General features: G+C 47.9%; 1 protein-coding gene across 1 annotated transcript in view; it reads left to right on the forward strand.

Annotated features, from left to right (window-relative positions):
- The first annotated feature begins 12,342 nt into the window (after positions 1–12,342).
- The window catches only part of LOC117055468, a 33,517-nt gene continuing 31,456 nt past the window's right edge, over positions 12,343–14,403 (forward strand). The window contains exon 1 of the mRNA XM_033165003.1: positions 12,343–12,495. Within this exon, the coding sequence (XP_033020894.1) occupies positions 12,399–12,495 (97 nt within the window). The 5' untranslated portion in view covers positions 12,343–12,398. The remainder of the gene's footprint in view (positions 12,496–14,403) is intronic.

Genomic DNA, 14,403 nt, shown 5'->3' on the forward strand with positions numbered 1-14,403 from the left:
AGCACAATGGCCTTCTCCACACTTGTGATTCTCAGCCACTGGGGTATTCAGAGGCACACTGAGCATCGCCAGAATGCCTAGCAGACCAGAGTGACATGGGAACAAAGGAGGCAGCCTTATACCAAGTCAGACCATGTTCCAGAGACTCATTAATGCACTAGATGAAGCAGCCTAGAACAGCATTAGCCTTTTTTGTTGCTGCATCGCACTGTGGGCTCATGGGAAGCTTGTGGTCTGCTAAGGAAGGAACTGATTGACTGTCACCTCCCAACAGAAGAAAGCCAGTTTCTACCGGGATGCCATTCCATTCAAGATGCCAGACCACACCTGGAATCCTGTGTCCAGATCTGGGTGCCGCAATTTAAGAAGGATGTTGACAAGCTGGAAGGTGGGCAGAGGAGGGTGACCAAGAGGATCAGGGGACTGGAAACCAAGGCTTGGGAGGAACAGCTGATGAGGTGGGGGATGTTTAGCCTGGAAAAGAGGAGACTGAGAGGAGATAGGAGAGCCATCTTCAAATATCGGAAGGGCTGTCCCATGGAAGGGGGAACAAGCTTGTTTCCTCCTGCTCTGGAGGAGAGGACTCGAACCCATAGCTTCAAGTTATGAGAAAGGAGATTCTGACTAAACACCAGGAAAAAACTTACAAACAGTAAGAGCAGTTTGACAGTGCCAGGGCCGCAGGGCTGCATTCAAAATAAAAACCGAAACTTTCCAGAAAACCACAAAGCCAACAAACTTGCAACTCGTGAAAAAGCAGCAACACAACCAATTGAAAAAAAGCAAACCAACCGCAAATGAATCAAAATCACAAGAAAACGTAAAACAACACTGACCCTGGCCCTGACCCTAATTCTAATCCTTACCCTAACCCTAACTCAGCCCTCCTCTCCTCCTCACTCCTCCCCTACCCCTGGCACAGAAGCTACGGCAACAGGGCTGCAGGCTTTGGACTCCCGCATGAGCCCTCCCCTCCCCTCCCCCCCCCAGCATGGAAGCTACAGCCCTGCTGGGGCAACTGCCCTCGTGCCCCCAGAGCATAGCTGTCAAGTCTCCTTTTTTGCGGGAAACTCCCTTATTCCAAGCCGTTTCCCGCAGCTATCCCTTATTGTTGATATCCCTTAAATTTCCCTTATTTCCGGGAAGGAGAGTTGGAGTCCGGGGACTCCTTGGGTCCCTGCCTTTCTCAGCCCTGCCTGCCTGCCTACCTACCTCACAGGACTGTTGTGGGGATTAAATGAGGACTAGGACCAGGGAACTCCTTGGAGAAAAAGGTGGAATATAAATACCTAATAACAAACAGACAGACAGACAGATATATAAAGAAGATAAAATAGACGAATGTTTCTCGGCAACAGGTGCTCAGATTAAGCATTGCTGCCCCGAACTGGAGGCAGAGCAGAGCCAGAAGCCATCAGTGGTCCTCTCCTCCTGCATGAATTGGCCTAATCCTTTCCTAAAGCCATCCAAGTTGGTGGCCATTGCTGCTCCCTGTGGCAGGGAGTTCCAGAGGTTAACCGTGTGCCGCATGAATAAGTGCTTTCTTTTCTCTGCCCTGATTTCTCTTTCCTGGGAGCTCTTTCCTGGTGTAAATTAATTTGTAGCTTGGGGGGATTACCACGGCGTGGGCTGTCCCCAGGACAGGTGAGGGTGCTGATCCCTTATTTTCAAATCCGAAACTTGAGAGCTATGCCCCAGAGAGGGTTCTGAGTGCCCTCTCTGGCACGCGTGCCATAGGTTCACCCCCACTGCCATAGGCTGTTGGCCTAAACGTGAGCTGATACAGCACGTAGAGCAGTCAGCCGAGGGAGAGGTTTGGAGGGCAACACAGAAGCTCCTGGGTTCTTTCCATCCTGGACAGAGGACACAATGAACCGGGTCTTGCCATTTTCTTTATTGGCATTGGCAAAGTCAGAAAATGATTTGGCAGCTTGGCAGAGCTTTGGGTGCACTCTTCCCACTTTGGACCAAATCCATGCCTCCAGGTGCTATAAGAAAGCAACAGATATTGTGCAGGATAGTGTGCACCCCAGTTTTTAGGGGGTTATTATGCAGAGGTGGGGATAGCAGGTTGAAAGATTATCCTTTAGCTTCCTTTCCTCACCTTCAAACCACAGATCGGATTTTTGTTTGCTTGAGGAAGAAACGGCTGGTGCTGAATCTGAGTTTTCTCCTGAATCTTGTTTCTTAAACCACTGCTCTAAATCAGATAATATCCTCTTTCTGAATCCTCTTGCCCTTGTGTCTGCCATCTTAGGCATGGGGATTCCTGACCGTTTGGGCTGAAGAGGAATCGGCCTCATGCACTTCCATGTGTGATGTGTTTTCATCAGTGCTATTTTTCTAGAGAAAGACGTGTCAGAAGTTGTCACCATAAATACCTCCCTCATTCTCTTAGAATAGCAAAGGTGCTCACCTGAGAGGTGCCGGAACTGAGTCCCAGTGAGTTCTCACTGAAAAAATGTCCCAGTTTCTATTATTTTGTTTATGGAAATGTATGGGTCACTAAGACCAGAAGTGGTGTGAAACGTTTAATAACAAACCAAATAAAAAAAATCACAATAAATAAAGAAGTATAGAGCTTAAACATTATGTGCCAGCAATGCCTGGCTCCTTTTTAGAATATACCAGAACCCACAAATAATACGGAAGTTGAGCCTGGCCTGTATCTGAACTGAGGGCTGCTTGGAACAACTTGGAACAGCTTCCTGAGCAGACGTCTCCTCCTCCTCCTCCTCCTCCTCAGGTATTTCCTATTTCTGGATCGCTTTATGTGCCTCCTTTCCTGGGGCCATTGGGATTAGGAGACCAACATTTGATCTGCCTTGAAAACGAAAGTAGTTTTCTGCCAGCACAGAAATAGCCGGACCAAGACATTCTGCTAGTGACTGGAACAGCACCTGGTTTACAGGAAAAGCCTTGGAAATCAGGCCAAGGAGCCGGGTGGGCAGAGAGAAAGAAGGTTTGCTGATGCTGCAGAAATAGTGCGGAGGCTCACAATTTATACCCTCCAGTGACTGAAGAGAACTGAGGCCTTTTGGGTTGCCACACCCCACCCTCAGCCAATCAGCACCCCAAGGTGCCATCCCTCTCCCATGCCCCAGCCCCCTCAACGCACCTTACTTCATATCTGACCATATTTACCTGGTATCTCCAAAAATATTATTAACGGTAACGGGACCCCTGACCATCACTTCCAGTCGTGTCCGACTCTGGGGTTGCGGCGCTCATCTCGCTCTATAGGCCGAGGGAGCCGGCGTTTGTCCGCAGACAGCTTCTGGGTTATGTGGCCAGCATGACTAAGCCGCTTCTGGCAAACCAGAGCAGCACACGGAAACGCCGTTTACCTTCCCGCTGGAGCGGTCCCTATTTATCTACTTGCACTTTGATGTGCTTTCAAACTGCTAGGTTGGTGTCAGGGTCGAGTCAGATGAGGAGGAGTGGTGGCAAGCCCCCCCTGACAAGGCAGCACCCACAGAGGAATCTGAGGAATTCGTACCTGGGGAAGACTGGTGGCGGCATTCCTCAGAAGAGGAGGAATCTGATAGGGAGGAGGAGGAAAGACCAGAGCTAGAGGAAGAAGTGGGGGCAGGAACAGGTCCCAGTCCAGAGCGGAATCAGCCGATCCCCTCTCCTCCTCCCTTCTCAGCTGTAGAACGCCGAGCTGAGAAGCGAAGGCGGCAATTAGAGACAGCTGTAGCTCATAGGAAGCGTGGGAGTGAGCCGACTACTTAAGAAAGCTACTCCCCTATTCCATTGCGTCTGCAACAATTGTGTTGGGCACGTGATTGCTGTACTCGTCTTGTTCCTGTGTTCCTGGTTCGTATCTGACTGACTTGGCTTGTTCTGACTTGGACTGTTTCTGACTTCGGCTTCTCTTGACCCCAATACTGTTACCTGTCTTCGGCTGGCTTCTGACCTGGACTGTTGACCTTGGCTTATCTCGTCCTGACTGCTGCACTGCAGCACACCAACTTGTTGTCGCCCTGACAGATTGCAGACGCCAGTGTCATGACTGTCCGACAGCTGGTCACTTTGGGAGGTACAAGACACTGTACCATGTGACGCGTCAGTTTTGGTGGCTGCAAGTGCGGAAGGATGTCTGGGAGTACGTCAGAGCCTGTGATGTTTGCCAGCGCACCAAGCGACCCCGAGAAGTGCCGGCGGGGCTGCTACAACCACTACCTACTCCAGAGGGGCCGTGGGAGACGATAGCTATGGATTTCATTACTGACCTCCCGGCCTCACAACAACAGACAGTAATCTGGGTGGTTGTAGACCTTTTCACCAAAATGGCCCACTTCATACCCTGTAAGGCGCTGCCGACCGCCCAAGAAACAGCCCGGTTGTTCATTGATCACATTTTCCGACTGCACGGGCTACCCCGTCAAATTGTGTCAGATAGAGGGGCCCAGTTCACTTCCCAGTTCTGGAAGAAAGTCATGCAATTGCTAAAGGTGGAGGTATGCTTGACCTCCGCGCGGCACCCTGACAGCAATGGTGAGGCGGAAAGGACCAATGCCACACTGCAACAATACCTGCGCTGCTATGTTAACTATCGGCAGGACGACTGGGTGAGTCTACTTCCCTTGGCGGAATTTGCATATAACAATGCCTTGCATGCCTCCTCACAACAGTCCCCGTTCTTTGCCAACTATGGGTTCCACCCGCGTGCCTTCCCGTCTCCGGAATCATTACTGCCGCTACCAGCTGCGGATGAATTCGTAGAAGAATTATCAGCTATACAAGGGCTTCTACGAGATCAGCTAGAATGGGCCAAGGAGAACTATAAGAGAACGAGAGCCAGTGTGGTGTAGTGGTTAAGAGCAGTAGACTCGTAATCTGGGGAACCGGGTTCGCGTCTCCTCTCCTCCACATGCAGCTGCTGAGTGACCTTGGGCTAGTCACACTTCTCTGAAGTCTCTCAGCCCCACTCACCTCACAGAGTGTTTGTTGTGGGGGAGGAAGGGAAAGGAGAATGTTAGCCGCTTTGAGACTCCTTCGGGTAGTGATAAAGCGGGATATCAAATCCAAACGACGGATGCTCACCGCCAACCTGGCGCAGATATCAAGGTGGGGGACAAGGTATGGCTGTCTACACGAGACCTGCCGCAGAAAGGTCGCTGCAAGAAGTTAGCTCCACAGAGAGTGGGGCCATTCGAGGTAGTACAGCAGATCAACCCTGTGGCCTTCCGGCTCCGCCTACCGGCTACAATGCGGATTCACCCGGTGTTCCACCGTTCACTGTTATCGCCAGCGATACCAGCACACCGCTATCAACCTGTCAAAGAGATACCACCGCCCGTCACGGTGGATGGGGAAGTGGAGTACGAAGTGGAACAGATCCTGGACTCCCGGTGGCGATGGCGGAAGCTGCAATATCTCATTGCCTGGAAGGGGTATGGGCCGGAGGCAATTTCCTGGGAAGATGCAGAGCTTGTCCATGCCCCAGCACTACAGAAAACCTTCCACGCGCAGCACCCAACTCGGCCTAGACCACCAGATTGGGAGGAGGAGAGCTGCTCTGGAGAGGGGGGTGATGTCAGGGTCGAGTCAGATGAGGAGGAGTGGTGGCAAGCCCCCCCTGACAAGGCAGCACCCACAGAGGAATCTGAGGAATTCGTACCTGGGGAAGACTGGTGGCGGCATTCCTCAGAAGAGGAGGAATCTGATAGGGAGGAGGAGGAAAGACCAGAGCTAGAGGAAGAAGTGGGGGCAGGAACAGGTCCCAGTCCAGAGCGGAATCAGCCGATCCCCTCTCCTCCTCCCTTCTCAGCTGTAGAACGCCGAGCTGAGAAGCGAAGGCGGCAATTAGAGACAGCTGTAGCTCATAGGAAGCGTGGGAGTGAGCCGACTACTTAAGAAAGCTACTCCCCTATTCCATTGCGTCTGCAACAATTGTGTTGGGCGCGTGATTGCTGTACTCGTCTTGTTCCTGTGTTCCTGGTTCGTATCTGACTGACTTGGCTTGTTCTGACTTGGACTGTTTCTGACTTCGGCTTCTCTTGACCCCAATACTGTTACCTGTCTTCGGCTGGCTTCTGACCTGGACTGTTGACCTTGGCTTATCTCGTCCTGACTGCTGCGCTGCAGCACACCAACTTGTTGTCGCCCTGACAGTTGGCAGGAGCAGGGACCGAGCAACGGGAGCTCACCCCGTGGCAGGGATTCGAACCGCCGACCTTCTGATCAGCAAGCCCTAGGCTCTGTGGTTTAGACCACAGCGCCACCTGGGTCCCTACAGCGCCACCTGTTGCTATTATTATTATTATCTGTTGAAGCCATATACCATTTATTTTGTGTTTTATGTTACAAACCCATACAAGCAATAAACTACTGAATGTTCACCATTGCAAAGAAAGAGAGAGAGAGAGAGAGAGAGAGAGAGAGAGAGAGAGAGAGAGCAGACCAGGCAGGGCCCAGGATGGTGCCAACCCTGATGAGTTTGTGACTTTCATAAGTTCTCTCCTGGACTCCTTCGGCAGGTGGTGGCCCCTAATTCATTGCAGGGTTGTTGTCTTAATATGGAGTGAACAGAGGGCAGAGTCCCCTTCATCTTGCATATCTGCAGATATGCTGGACCAAATCTTAAACCCAAAGCAGTGATGGTCTGATCGAAATAGCTTCCTTTGAGAAACACCATGATATGTTGTACTTCATTTGGGGGGCAAAACAAGTTACTTCTCTTGTTCCGGTTACATTCTGTTAGGTCTGGGATTTTTTCTTTCTCTGCAGTATGTGACATAGCTTACCAGTAATTGGTGGAGCCATACGGACTGCTATAGCAGATCGTTAGAATAACCGAAGAACAAATTTTGAAGGCGAAATGGTGTATGGCTTCAACAGATAATAATAATAGCAACAGTAATAATATTTTTGGAGATACCAGGTAAATATAGTCAGATATGAAGTAAGGTGCGTTGAGGGGGCTGGGGCATGGGAGAGGGATGGCACCTTGGGGTGCTGATTGGCTGAGGGTGGGGTGTGGCAACCCGAAAGGCCTCAGTTCTCTTCAGTCATTGGAGGGTATAAATTGTGAGCCTCCGCACTATTTCTGCAGCACCAGGAAACCTTCTTTCTCTCTGCGCACCCGGCTCCTTGGCCTGATTTCCAAGGCTTTTCCTGTAAACCAGGTGCTGTTCCAGTCACTAGCAGAATGTCTTGGTCCGGCTATTTCTGTGCTGGCAGAAAACCACTTTCATTTTCAAGGCAGATCAAATGTTGGGTCTCCTAATCCCAATGGCCCCAGGAAAGGAGGCACATAAAGCGATCCAGAAATAGGCAAATACCTGAGGAGGAGGAGGAGACGTCTGCTAAGGAAGCTGTTCCAACTTGTTCCAAGCAGCCCTCAGTTCAGATACAGGCCAGGCTCAACTTCCGTATTATTTGTGGGTTCTGGTATATTCTAAAAAGAGGAGCCAGGCATTGCTGGCACATAATGTTTAAGCTCTATACTTCTTTATTTATTGTGATTTTTTTTTATTTGGTTTGTTATTAAACGTTTCACACCACTTCTGGTCTTAGTGACCTATACATTTCCATAAACAAAATAATAGAAACTAGGACATTTTTTCAGTGAGAACTCACTGGGACTCAGTTCCGGCACCTCTCAGGTGAGCACCTTTGCTATTCTAAGAGAATGAGGGAGGTATTTATGGTGACAACTTCTGACACGTCTTTCTCTAGAAAAATAGCACTGATGAAAACATATCACACATGGAAGTGCATGAGGCCGATTCCTCTTCAGCCCAAACGGTCAGGAATCCCCATGCCTAAGCTGGCAGGCACAATCCCTGCATGAAGGGGTGCTGGGCGGCGGATTCAGGAGTCTCTGCGGGCTGCAAAGACTCCCGAATCCGCTGCCCCGGCTCCCTTGGCAGAGCGCAAGTCGGGGCAGGGAGAGGGATGGTGTCCCTCCTTGCTGGCCTGCCCCTCTCCATGCCCTGGCTCTGCAAGCCGGCCAGCATCAGAGCTCGGCATATAGGCAAGGGGTGGGCCAGCGAGGAGGGGTGGCACCCCACCTCGCTGGCCCGCCCTTGCCTCCATGCAGAGCTCTGCCGCTGGAAGGGGGAGACTATTTTTGGCGCTGCCGGGGCAGAGCCGCAGGGGTGGCCAGCGAGGGGGGCTGACACCCCTCCTCGCTGGCTGCCCCTGCGGCTCCACCCCGGCAGTGCCAAAAATAGCCTTAAATTTTTTATATAAAAAAAAAATTAAAATATTTTTTTTAAAAAAGTCCAGGGGGCGGGGCCACCGTCCGAAGTGTCACCCTCAGCAGGGGTGCTGCCCGGGGCCCCCCACCCCCTCCGCCCCCCTACTATGCCCCTGCAATAAAGAAAATGGCAAGATCCGGTTCATTGTGTCCTCTGGCTCTGTCCATGATGGAAAGAACCCAGGAGCTTCTGTCTACTTCGATCAAAATGGATCCTTAATCAGCACTGTGGCGATCACACAGGGTCCCCGGTCGTTTAACGGACTATTGATCCCTGTGCCACCACGGCGCTTCGCTGCCACCAACCAGGATCACCTCCCTGGTAATCACTGTCACAGTCAGGGCGCGATTTTAAACAAAACAATAAGTGTTTATTTAAAATTTTAACAACTGAAGATATTGGTTACAACCCTGTCCTAATCCTACGCTCACCACTCTACCTCACCACCAACCCTCACAATCAACAACCACCCACCAACCAACTGCTTCAATCAACTCTACTCCACCCACTCTAACTCTAACTCTCTCTGTTCAGCTGCCCCTAGCTCCTCCTCCCTATGTTTATTGGTCTGCCTAGGGTCAGCCCTACTTACTCCTTCTCATATATGTTTCCCTAGGAAGGGCAAATGCCACAAGCACCAACTTTGCGTTGGCCTCCAAACCTCTCCCTCTCCTGACTGCTTTACGTGCTGTATCAGCTAATGTTTAGGCCAACAGCCTATGGCAGTGGTGGTGAACCTATGGCACGCATGCCAGAGAGGGTACTCAGAACCCTCTCTGTAGCTTCCGTGCTGGGGGGGAGGGGAGGGGAGGGGAGGGGGGCTCACACAGGAATCCAAAGCCTGCAGCCCTGTTGCCGTAGCTTCTGTGCCAGGGGTAGGGGAGGAGTGAGGAGGAGAGGAGGGCTGAGTTAGGGTTAGGGTAAGGATTAGAATTAGGGCCAGGGCCAGGGTCAGTGTTATGTTTTCTTGTGATTTTGATTCATTTGCGGTTGGTTTGCTTTTTTCAATTGGTCGTGTTGCTGCTTCTTCACGAGTTGCAAGTTTGTTGGCTTTGTGGTTTTCTGGAAAGTTTCGGTTTTTATTTTGAATGCAGCCCTGTGGCCCTGGCACTGTCAAACTGCTCTTACTGTTTGTAAGTTTTTTCCTGGTGTTTAGTCAGAATCTCCTTCCTCATAACTTGAAGCCATGGGTTCGAGTCCTCCCCTCCAGAGCACCAGGAAACAAGCTTGTTCCCCCTTCCATGGGACAGCCCTTCCGATATTTGAAGATGGCTCTCCTATCTCCTCTCAGTCTCCTCTTTTCCAGGCTAAACATTCCCCACCTCATCAGCTGTTCCTCCCAAGGCTTGGTCTCCAGACCCCTGATCCTCTTGGTCTCCCTCCTCTGCCCACCATCCAGCTTATCAACATCCTTCTTAAATTGTGGCGCCCAGATCTGGACAAGGAACTCCTGGTGTGGTCTGGCATCTTGAATGGAATGGCATCCCGGTAGCAACTGGCTTTTTTCTGTTGGGAGGTGACGGTCAATCAGTTCCTTCCTTAGCAGACCACAAGCTTCCCATGAGCCCACAGTGTGATGCAGCAGCAAAAAACACTAATGCTGTTCTAGGCTGCCTCATCTAGTGCATTAATGAGTCTCTGGAACATGGTCTGACTTGGTATAAGGCTGCCTTATACATAGTTCCCATGTCACTCTGGTCTGCTAGGCATTCTGGCGATGCTCAGTGTGCCTCTGAATACCCCAGTGGCTGAGAATCACAAGTGTGGAGAAGGCCATTGGGCTTACGTCTTGCTTGTGAGCTCCCTGTTGGGGTATCTGGTTTCCAGATGTGTCTTTTGCTGGACCCATCAGTCAGTCTCTTTTACAGATGGGTATTTGGATGGATCAACTGAGAAGAAAACACTTTCACTTTCCACTGCTGAGCAAATGTCAAACTTTCAGCTATTAATCTGCTCTCAAAACCTGCGTCAGACTCAGAGGCTGCCAGAAGTTGCAGAGAGAAACACCCAGACCAGGAACACCTCCCGGCTGAGAAAACTGCCCAGCAGAAGTCAAGGTAGTGAAAACACCCCGCTGTTCTGGTGGAATTAAGCAGAGGTGGGGATCCCCCCTGCAGGAGGAAATTGGGAGGGGGATTGGGGGGTGGAAAAAATATTTTGCAAATGCCACAATGCTCCTTCTGCACTTGGTTCTGTAGGGACAGTTGGTGGCTGGAGGCAAAGTCTGCCCTCATGGGTGATGCTCTAAAAGGAAGCGGAAATCCATACCAAGGATTCACCCCTTTCTGTTTTTATATGATTTTTATTAAATTTTGTTTTACAATTTCAAATACGCATTTTACATCCTTAAAATATCAATGACTTATCTTCTTCTCTTTCCAAGGTTCCTTTTGCATATCATAAATCCCTGCATATATTACAAAAACTATACCAATCAGTATTCCATTATTGCATCCACCAAAACTTATTTACACTGTTGAATTTATCTTAATGCTGCCAGCCTTTTCAGCTGTACACAATTATTTCCCATATATTGAACAAACATTTCCCTATCTTCTCTAAACGTTTGTTCTTCTTGTTCTCTTACTCTGTATGTTAAGTCTGCAAGTTGTGCATATTGTGTCAACTTTAAGTTGCCATTCTCCTTTGGTTGGGACTTCGCTCATTTTAATAATAATAATAAATAAATTTTCCATTTGGGGGCTTGGAAAACATGAGTTGCAGTGGTGGCACACATAAATAACCCATTTTGACACCTGAGAATTTCAGTCTGAATAATCCCCAACAGAAAGGACTCTGGTTATTTGGGAGAAAGTACTTTTAAACATTTCTTTTCAATTCGTTATAGATAATTTCCCAATATTCTTTTACCCTTTTACAAGTCAACCACATATTAAACAACATTCCCCTCTGCCTCTTTGCATCTCCAGCACTTATTAGATAATGTCTTGTACATCTTAGCAAGTCTACTCGCAGTTAAATGCTATCTGTAAATCATTTTCAGGTAGTTCTCCTTCAAAGAATAACATGCTGTAAACTTCAAGTCACTTTTCCATCGTTTTCCCCAGAGGTTAAAATCTATATTGGGTCCTGTATCTATTGCCCAGTGTGTCATTTTGAGGCTTTGACAAGCTCATCTTTTGTTTCCCAGTCTAATAACAAATTATACATTTTGGACAAAAGTTTCTCTTTTATATAGAAGTTCTTTTTCAAATTGTGAGCTTTGGTCCAAAAAAACATTTTTCCTGTCTGTTTTAAACATTTCGTGTAACTGATGATATTGTAGCCAATCTGTCACATGGCTCCTTACACTTTCCATTGATTTCAGCAACTTCCATTTCAGCTTGTATTCATCAGGATCAGCGCTGCTTCCACTGCGGTTTGTTTCTGCCAAATACTACTTTGTGTATCCAGCTGTTAGCTATGGCAGCATCATTCATGATTCCTGCCATAAATGCTGTTGTTGTTGTTGTTGTTGTTGTTGTTGTTGTTGTTGTTGTGTGATTTGGCCGGCTGCACGTGTGAATTCCCCACTTTGACAGCCTCCTTGAATACTGTGCCAGATAGTTGGGATATAAAACTGGTGGCAGTAGTGATGAATTATTTTTCTGCTATCTGAAATGTTCTCAGCAGGCACAATTCTCAGCCAAATGGAAATTCAGTGTAGGAAGCATCCAGTGGTTGTGCATGGAAAATATATCCCTTCCCTTCCAGCTCCTGTGACCCCTTATGCCCACCCAAACCCGGTGGGATTCACCCGTCTTTGGGCCTAGGAATCCTGTCCAAGCAGAGCCCCCCTTGGCACACGATCCCTTTGTCCAGTTTCAGGGTGATTTCCCCTCCCACTGCAATTCTGTGTGGCACAGTCTCCAGGGATCCCTGGGTAGAGTTTTCAGCTGCTACAGGGGGCTGTGGATGGGAGGGAAGCAAGAAGATGATGATCAGTTACACAAGCTGCCTTCCACATGTGCAACTACGGCATACAAACGTCTAATTCCCCCACATGATGTGATGTTCCCTCCCCCCTCCCCCCCGCTTCAAAGCATGTCGGCATCCCTCTTTGCATGGTAGTGCTAATCTTCCTCTTTTCCCCACACGCTTTGCATGCCGAATAATCTTTCCAGAGTCCATCACATCGCTTGTTTCTTGCAGGGAGGAGGAGGCAGGAGAGAAACCTGGACCTGAACCATGGACAGATCAGACGACACAGTTGAAATACCAGCCCTGGGCCGCCCATTCCAGCTGGGGATGCTGTACGACTGTCGTAAAGATGCCCTCATCCCAGGTAGAACTGGGTAGAGCATTTTCATAAAATTTCCTTTTATGAGATAGCACGTGGCAAATTTTTAATCTGTTTTCCATATTTTTTCCCATTTTTCCATTGGGATAGAATAGCCAAAATCATTTGTCCGTTTAACCTGCACCTCTTTCACCTCCTCATCTTTTAGATTCCAATCTAGTAATAATCTGAAGGTTTTTGATAATATCTTCTTATTTAATAAGTTTTTTTTCCTAATTCGGATATCTGTATATCAAATCCATTTGTTCTTTTGTTAGACTTGAAAACCTCATTTATCTGATGTAGCCAGTTCACACCTATTTGTTTAAGATCTTTGAAATTTTTAATTTTCAATCGGTTGTTTTCTTCTTCTAAAATGTCTTTGTATGTTAACCAGTTTCTGCCCATATTTTTTTAAACTGCTATTGCCTCCACTGGTGACAACCACCAAGGGTTTTTTGGCTCCAATAATTTTTTATTTCTTTCCCAAACTGTGAGTAGGGATTTCCTAATTATATGATTAAGGAATCCTCTGTGTACCTGAACTTTATTATATCCCAGATAACTGTGCCAACCTAATCTATTGTCCCAGCCCTCTATGTCTAGTATGCTTGTATTTTTAAGGGTCATCCACTCCTTAAGCCAGCAGAAACAAACCGCCTCATAATACAATTTAAGGTCCGGCAAGGTAAATCCTCCTCTGTCCTTTATTTCCGTTAATAGTTTATACTTTATCCTTGGTTTTTTTGCCTTGCCATATAAACTTTGCTAGTTCTTTCTGGCATTCCTTGAAGCACTTTTTCCACTTATTATTGGGATCATCTGAAATAAAAATAGGATTTTCAGTAGCACAGTCATCTTAATCGTAGCTACCCTCTCCCATAACGATAGATTTAACCTACTCCAGATTTCCAAATCTTTTTAACTACATCATCAACAACAACAACAACAATTTATTATTTATAACCCACCCATCCAGCTGGGTTTCCCAAGCCACTCTGGGTGGCTTCCAACAAAAGATTAAAAATACATTAATACATCAGTCATTAAAAACTTCCCTAAACGTCCTTAAATTTCTTTACATTTTTAGAGTAATTTTCATTAAATAAGTTTATATTTTTTGGTGTGATCCAGATTCCTAAATATTTTCTTTTGCTTGTTATCTCTAGCCCCGTCTTGTTTTGTAATTCTTGTTTTTCCTGTTTGTCTAGGTTTTTCACTAAAAATTTTGTTTTATCTTTATTCAGTTTTAAGCCTGATACCTGTCTGAATTCATTCACCTTTGCCAATGCTTCTCTTGTACTCTCGGTTGGGGTTTCCATTGTGATGATGAGGACATCTGTGATCGCCTTAAGTTTATAGGATCTGCTCCCCAATTTGAGACAATTTATTCTTGAATCTGCCCTTATTGCTGTTGTTAGTGTCTCCAATATCTTTATAAATAATAGTGGTGATAGCGGGCAACCTTGTCTGGTACCTTTCGAGATAATAAACGTTTATGATACAACATTAATGTAGATGTTGAAAAGCATGAGGGAGAGGACGGAACCCTGAGGCACCCCACAAGTGAGAGCCCAGGGGTCTGAACACTCATCCCCCACCACCACTTCCTGGACAAGGCCCAGGAGGAAGGAGCGGAACCACTGTATAACAGTGCCTCCAGCTCCCAACCCCTCTAGCCGGTCCAGAAGGATGTTATGGTCGATGGTGTCAAAGGCCGCTGAGAGATCCAGCAGAACTAGGAAGCAGCTCTCACCTTTGTCCCTAGCCCGCCGGAGATCATCAACCAGCGCGACCAAGGCAGTTTCAGTCCCATGATAAGGCCTGAATCCCGATTGGAAGGGATCCAAATGGTCCTCATCCTCCAGGCTTGCTTGGAGTTGTTCAGCAACCACCCGCTCAATCACCTTGCCC

This window comes from Lacerta agilis, chromosome 12, assembly GCF_009819535.1.
Source record: "Lacerta agilis isolate rLacAgi1 chromosome 12, rLacAgi1.pri, whole genome shotgun sequence".
In the NCBI taxonomy this organism is placed as follows: domain Eukaryota; kingdom Metazoa; phylum Chordata; class Lepidosauria; order Squamata; family Lacertidae; genus Lacerta; species Lacerta agilis.